General features: G+C 60.0%; 1 protein-coding gene across 7 annotated transcripts; it reads right to left on the reverse strand.

Moving 5' to 3' along the window:
- Positions 1-245: 245 nt before the first annotated feature.
- On the reverse strand, positions 246-6,944 carry Prrt3 (proline rich transmembrane protein 3). Of its 7 annotated transcripts, XM_063225234.1 has the most exons (6): positions 6,350-6,687; positions 5,419-5,470; positions 3,233-4,249; positions 2,921-3,076; positions 2,069-2,288; positions 1,733-1,872 (listed from the first exon to the last, which is right to left on the reverse strand). In XM_063225234.1, exons 3-6 carry the CDS (start codon positions 4,191-4,193, stop codon positions 1,863-1,865), a joined length of 1,347 nt encoding a protein of 448 aa, XP_063081304.1. In that variant the 5' UTR covers positions 4,194-4,249; positions 5,419-5,470; positions 6,350-6,687; the 3' UTR covers positions 1,733-1,862. The 7 variants fall into 7 exon arrangements, with proteins under 7 accessions (XP_063081303.1, XP_005001145.1, XP_005001143.1 ...); XM_063225233.1 differs by lacking the exon at positions 6,350-6,687 and adding an exon at positions 6,700-6,944 and having other exon boundaries at positions 246-2,288; positions 3,233-3,580; positions 5,446-5,470; XM_005001088.4 differs by lacking the exon at positions 6,350-6,687 and adding an exon at positions 6,700-6,944 and having other exon boundaries at positions 246-2,288.

A 6,944-nucleotide genomic window follows, 5' to 3' on the forward strand; every position in this document is an offset into this window, starting at 1 on the left:
GTGCTGGGAATCAAACTCAGGACCTTGCACTTGTCAGCCAGGCATTTATGCCACTGAACTATCCCCAGCCCTGCACTGTGATTCCTGTTGTGAGCAGTGACCCTTTCCACTCCACAGCCACGAGAGCTGAATGAGAAGTGGGCCATGAAACACTGGTAGGTGCAATGACCAAAGCTGGAGTACTTTCCTCTGCAGGGTCCCCTCCCCACCTCCAAGTCTGCATCCTGAGGGCAGGACCTCCCAGCTGTGGGAGGAAGGAGCCAAACCTCACAGGTTTATTTCTTTGGCACAAGAGACAGTTGGGACAAGCACTGTTCCTCCCTCCATTCTGGGAAGTGTGGACCCTGTTGCCCATGCCCAAATCCATGCCCTGCCACCCTGTATTCCGTGTAAGTCACGGCCCTATGCAGAATACTTGATTGAAAAAAGTAGATTTTAAAAACAAAAGCTGAAGTGGGTTCCCATCTGGCTCTTAGGGCCATGGTGGCCAGTGTGTAAAGCTGGCTGTCCTGGCGGCTGCGCTCAGTGGACGGCTCAGAGCTCGATGGTGTCGCTGGAGGCGCTGTGGGAGTTCCCGGCTTTGCTTCCGGGCGGGACCTCTGGTTGAGACTCCCCTTGCCGGGCCGGGGCCGGGGCCGGGGCCGGGGCGGGCAGGAGCTGCACCGTGCTGGGCAGCTCTTCCAGCGGTAGACTGTCCACCGAAGACAGTCCGTGCTGCCATGGGTTCCAGCTTATTTTGAGCGAACCCCGGGAGAAGCTGTCCAGGGAGCTGCCAGAGGCTGCAGCCTGGCCCGCCTGGTCCGCCGCGCCCTTTGGTCCTTGGCCTCCCACATCGCTGAAGGAGCGGCAGCGAGTGCGGAGCAGCGTGCACCCTGTGTTGGGCTCAGCGTCGTGCTGGCTGCCCCGGCGGACCCGCAGCGCGCCCCCGGGCGGCTGGGAGGTCAGGTTCTGCAGGCCGCAGCGCCGGAACACGCTGTCCCGCACCAGATGCTCACGGAAGAGCGCGGCGTCGATGCTTCTACTCAGGTTGATAGGCGATGGCGGCCTTAGGTCCAGCTCGCTCAGTGACGGCGCCGGTCCCATGCTACTGCAGGACCGTCCCGGGCCACCAGGGGCTGCGCGGCCCAGCGATGCAGCTGAACCCCAGGCGCCAGAGCTGGGCGTGGCGGGCGGGCCCCCTTCCCCCGAGTTGCGGATGAGGCTCTTGCTGATGTCCAGCCCAGCCTGACCGAGGCCGCTGGGCCCCGCGTAGCAGTTGTTGGGACGCTCAGGCACCTCGCTCTTGCTCGGCGGCACAGGGCACGCCAGGCGCAGCAGCTTCGCCCAGCAGGCGTGCTCGGTGGGCGGCCAGGGGCGCGCAGCGGCCATGGCTGACAGCGCCAGTGCCAGCGCCCAGGTCAACTCCAGCAGACGCAGCCAGAAGTGCACACCCCACCAGGCCCACGAGAAGCGGCCCACCCGGCCAGGGCCCGGATACAGCCAGAGTGAGGCCGCCAGCTGCAGGCCGCTGGCCAGCAGCCCCAGCGAGCCCGCCACAGCCAGCAGGCGCGGGCCAGGGCTGGGGTCCCAGCCCCGCGGCGCGTCCAGCAGGCGGCGCCGGCACAGGCAGAGCGTGCCCAGGGCCACGGATGCGCCCCAGGCGCATGACAGGCCCTGCACCAGGAGGTTGAGCACGGGCCGCGCTGACAACAGGTCGGCGGCCAGCAGTCCTGCACCGTGCACCAGGGCCAAGGACCCCAGCAGTGGTGGCTTCTGCAGCATTGGCGGCAACCCCGCACCCAGGCCGAGCAAGGTCAGGGCTGCCAGAGCTGTGAGCAGCAAGGGGAAGGGCAGGTTGTAGAGCACCAGGCCCGTGCGCTCGCCTAGCCGCGCCTGCGAACCGTAAGGGTCAGTAAGCATGTATGCTGAACGCAGCCCAGAGGCCAGGAGCACCAGCGCAGTGGCCACCAGTGCTAGTCGGGGTCCCGCTAGGGCTGCAGCCAGTGTGGCGAGAGCTAATAAAGCGGGCAGCAGGAAGAGCACCCCCACCCCGTAGACGTGCAGCTCCCAGGAAAAGCTCAGCACTTGCCGTAGGGGTCCCCAGCGCAGGGGGGGTGCAGTGGCGTTGGCTGGGGGGCTGGAAACCGGGGCAGAGGCCGTGGAGCTCGCCGAGGGCTCTGGAGGGAGCGGCTGGCCCAGGGCTCGCTGTGTGGTGACTCGAATGAGGCCTCGGCGAGATGTTGAGGGGGCCTGCACTGGGGGTGCTGGGGGATGGCTTTGGGGCCACCCAGGCCATTCCTCGGCTTTATCTGCAATAACAACAGTATTAAAATAGCTTCTGCAAAGTGCTTTTGATTTCTCAGCTTTCTGTAGTATTACTGTGTTCCTTTACTTTTTCCAAATACACCTTCAAATGCAACGAACCCCTACATTATGGAGTCACTTTAGCGTGGTACCTGGCATCAACACTCTCTTAGGACTAAGCCTTTTTTGTTTTGTTTGTCTGTTTTTGAGACAAGGTCTCACTATATAGTTTAGTCTGGCCTTGAACTTACTATGTGCCTCAAATTGGCCTCAAACTCCAAAGTGATTTTCCTGCCTCAGCCTCCCAAGAGCTGGGATTACAGGTGTGTATTTCCACACCCCAGATAAAAATTTTAAAAGGTTTTCTAGTGATTTGCCAGGGGTGGAGAGTCACTGCACCAGATGTAGCCATGTTACACTGAAAAATGTTCTAGCTCCAAAAAGCCTATGCCATCTTCCAGGGCAGCCAGTGAATCTGCTGTTTGCCCTCAGTGACACAGAAGTTCCGGCCATCCGTTTAAGCAATGTTTGTCTCCATTTCCTCAGAGGTCCTGACCCCTCCCTCACACAGATGTCCTCAGGTTCCTGGCTGTCAGACACGGCCTCCCCCTGCCCAAATCCTCAGCTGTGCCCTCACCTGGCTGCAGGCCCCTCAGAGGGCTCTCAGTTCCATTTATAGCCAGGCCAGGGTCTGAGGTGCTGGGGACGAGAGACTTGGACGTGTCCGGGGCCCCTACTGCTCCTCTCACCCGCTGTGGGGAGATGGGGTCTGCTCCGTTCATTGCTGCCGTCTCTGAAATGACAAAGAGCATCACCACTTTGCCTGCCCCAAATCCCCTCCCTCAGGAGAGGCACAGTCAGCCTCATTTGTCAGAATGAGGGAAGGGACCAGAGGGCACAGAGAACTGGGGCACTCAGCGGCCTGGTTTGGCACCCCACTGGTGCCTACCTGGCTTCAGTTGCCCATCCAGAGCTTCAGAGGCTGCAGTGTGTGTGGGCTGAAGTTCCTGGGAACCCTCGACGTCAGGAAGGTCCATCTGTTTGGGCCAGGGGCCCAAAGAACTGATGTCCCAGGTGTCTCCAGCACTGGTCTTCTCTCGGGGCTCAGGTGGCAGCTCCTCAGCAGGAGGAAGTCTTCTGGCCAAGGCCAGGTCTGGCTGGATGCTGGGGTCAGCTGGGGAACTGGAGTCGGCACTGGGGGCTACTGAGTCCTGGGTAACTTGGAGGCCTTGGGCTGCCTCCTTGAAATCACCCTCATGCCCAGCCTGTCCTCCCAGGACTCGCTCCCTGACAGCACCTGTGTGTGGCATGAGAGTATGATGAGGGCCCTGGGGGTCCAGGGGAGAAGCTGGTGGAGCTCTGGTCTTAGATTTGGCCTTGGGATCCCGATCTCTAGAAGGATGCTGCCTTGCTGGGCCTTGGGGCTCCTGGGGAGCAGGAGGCAGTGTGGCTGGCCTGACTTGAAGGCTGGGAGGTATGGGGGTAACCGTGAGGTGGGAGGCGCCTGCTGGGAGGGGGGCAAAGGTGTCTTGCTCCCAAGGGCCTTGGGTATCTGGGGGTCCCATCCAGCCCTGGGAGCTGGGCCTCTGGGCGAGCTGGAGGTTGTCCCTCATAGGGAGCTGCACTCCCAGAGCCCCAGGGGCTGCATGGGGTCCAGGCAGGGCAGGGCCTAGGGTAGAGTCTGCAGGCCTCTGGGCAACTGCAGCAGGGCCCTGGAGGCTGTCAAAGTGTGTGCGGCTCCACCACAGGAGGCCAGAGGCTTGGGTTTCTGAGTCCACAGGGTGCTCATTGTGGGCTACGGGGACAAGGTAGGGTTCTGTGTCTTCAAGGGGCCTGGAAAGATCCCTGCCCAGGGAATAGCTGGCCCCCAGGGATGGTAGCAGCAATAGCAGCAGGATCGGAGAAGCCATGGTCCACTCTAGTGCCTAACGTAGAGCCCACAAATGCCAGCCCTCACTGGAGGAGCCTGAAAGACAGGAGAGAGGGAATGACAGGTGAGAGCGGGGGCTCCTAGGACTTCCCTAAAGGGCTTGGGGGAAGAGTACAGAAAACAGAGTCAGCAACTTTTCTCTGCTTAAAACCCTCAAAACCTGCAGCACTGGTCACACCACTTGGTCTGCTTCAGAATCTTCCATGGCTCCCCCCTGCTCTCAAAAGAGAACATGAGTTCCTTCCCTGGCCATCCAGGCTGCGCAGCCACTCTGTAACACCTGCCAGGCTATGCTGGTCCTGGAGCCAAGGCTCCTGCTGCCCTTCATTTTAGAATCCTTCTCTGTTTGCCTCCTCTACCTCCTGGCACCCTGTTTCTGAAAGTCCAGCTCTATTGGGAGATGGGTAGAGAGGAAGAGGAATGGGCATTCTGTCTTGGAAGACAGGTCTGCACTGACATCCCAGGTTGGGCATTTCCTGAGTGAGTTGTCTGACTTCTCTGTGTTGTGGCTTTGCCATTCTAAAAACTGAGCAACTACCTTAAGGGACTTGTGGGGCTTCACCAATGAAGCAGAAATGGTCCCCATCTGGCAGGCACTTAGGAGGCCTGACAGCTCTCATTCTCCCTTAGTCCAGAGAGCTTCCTGTCTCCAGTCACCACAGGTGCTGCAGAAAGAAGCTACACGTGTACCTTTTGCACAGCAGTGGACAAGAGGGACAGGATTGCCCCTGGGGAACTGGCTTTCTAATAATTTTATATAAGGTCAACTATGAAGAAAATAAAATGTGAAGAAACAGAGGGATGAGAACCTGTTCACACAGGATACCCAGAAAGTCCTCCCGGAGAGGACATTTTGGCTAAATGCTGAGTGCGGAAGCGCTGGGAGGCGGCTCGGAGGGAAGACCCTGTGTGTAATCACCAGTACTGTAAACAACACTCTGGGGACTGCGGCACACACTAATTCCAGGACTCAGGGCTGACACACGAGGATCACAAATTCAAGGCCAGCACGCACAACTAGGGGAGACTCTTCCAAAAAGATGAAAAAGGGCTGGGGTGTAGCTAACCACACCCCAGGCTAGGTCCCACTATAAAACAAAATGAAAGCGACTGGGCGCAGCAAGCAAGGGACAAAGTAGCAGCCAATCAGCTTGACTGAAAAGGGGAGGCCAGACACCACGGCACCTGCACCTCATTCCGAGTACCTGGAAATCACTGGAGATGAGACTCACAGGTGTGGCCAGGTCTGACCGTGTTCTGGAAGGGAGGGAGATGGGTGCAGCTGTTAGGGGAGGTGAGGCCGTAGATGGGTCAGCAAGACTCACCAGCCTCCACCTGCTCTTCCTCCTCTTGCTTCTCTTCCTCCTCCTCCTCCAGGAAGGCTTCCTCCTGAGCACTGCTCACTCTGGCCACCCAGTGATCCTGTGCTGGCAGTAGGTATCATGCCCCCCCCCCCCACCACACTGTTTCTTAGACTCCAGCACTTGGCATATGTGGCCCTACTGGCTGATCCCTAAAATTCCCACCCCTGAATGACCCAAGGAGATGGAGACCAGGGCAGGCCAGGACACAGAGACTGCATGGAGGCTGCTGCGGTCCCCAGAGCTCCTGGCTCCTGGTCGTTGGTGGGTCACAGACACCTTAGGAAACCGCAGCGAACTCTAAATACACATCTCACCAAAGCTTGTGGGCAGTCTCTTGGAGTTCAAAGATCTCTTAGGCCGCAAAGCTAGTCAGTCTGCCTTTAAGCTTGCTAATTCATTTCTCCCATATTTGCCAAGCTCCGCCCTTTGCCCCGCCCATAAAGGGACCTGGGCCCCAAGGTTGGGCCTAGAGGTGAGCGATGGGAAGGGGGCACAGAGACCCAAAAGGCCTGGATTTCAAGGGAAGGAAACTGGGTTCAGAGGGGTTGATGAGATCACCCAAGGTCACACAGCCCGATGGGTAGCCACACTCGGCTCCGGTGCCAGTGACGGCTGCTCCCGCACAGGGAAATCAGGGAGCCACGCAGAGAGGCTGTGCTGGGCCTTCGGTGACAAGTGTGCCGCCCCGTGCCCCGGCCACTGCAGGTCAGGGAGGGCCCCAGGCTGAGCAGGGCTGCTGCTGGAGCCCAGGGGCTGGTGGCCGTGCCGTTACCTCTGTCGCCTCGCTGGCTCCGCGCCGGCCCACAGTGTCCCGGCGGCGCGGTGGGCGCTGTGCAGGCCGGGTCCTCTCACCTGGGCGCGCGAGCCCGGCTTCACCTTGGTCCCTGCGCCGCCCGCATCCTCCGGGATGCTCAGGCGCGGCCAGCTGAGCCCGGCGCTGCAGATCCCGAGCCCGCCCACCGCGGCTGCTTAACCCTTTCCCAGCAACGCCGCTCCCTGCCAGGGCACCCCTCTGCTCGAGACCCGTGGGCCCAGCACTGGACCAGGCTCATTGCTAAGCGCTGCGGGGAAACCTCCCGCAGGGTCCTCGCAGGTGGGGCAGCCTCCCCTCTGCTTACATACCTCACGCGACGGGGAGCTCGCTGCTGCGGCTCTGCAGACCTGCATCCTCACGGGGACGCGTGCGCGCACCCGTGGGCAGGCTTGCCTATAGCTGCCTGAGTGTCCTTCAGACCTGTTTTCAGCGCAGGTTCATATACCTTACATGGAAATGAAATCACGCTGTCTGTGCGGTTTTAATAACCTGCCTTTTCTCTGCGCTGCAGAACATATCCTGGCCCATATCCTATGCGAACAGCCACACATCT

The sequence above is a fragment of the Cavia porcellus genome, unplaced genomic scaffold, assembly GCF_034190915.1.
Source record: "Cavia porcellus strain 051 isolate PalLab524CR breed Dunkin Hartley unplaced genomic scaffold, mCavPor4.1 scaffold_15, whole genome shotgun sequence".
NCBI lineage: Eukaryota > Metazoa > Chordata > Mammalia > Rodentia > Caviidae > Cavia > Cavia porcellus.

Bases quoted from the DNA above. Each gene is read 5' to 3' on its own strand.
- Prrt3 (XM_003464127.5), bottom strand. From the start codon at position 4,193: ATGGCTTCTCCGATCCTGCTGCTATTGCTGCTACCATCCCTGGGGGCC. The intron at 3,077-3,232 runs GTAGGCACCAGT...TTGTCATTTCAG, and splicing joins GGATGGGCAACTGAAGCCAG to AGACGGCAGCAATGAACGGA. The intron at 2,289-2,920 runs GTGAGGGCACAG...TTGTTATTGCAG, and splicing joins TCTGAGGGGCCTGCAGCCAG to ATAAAGCCGAGGAATGGCCT.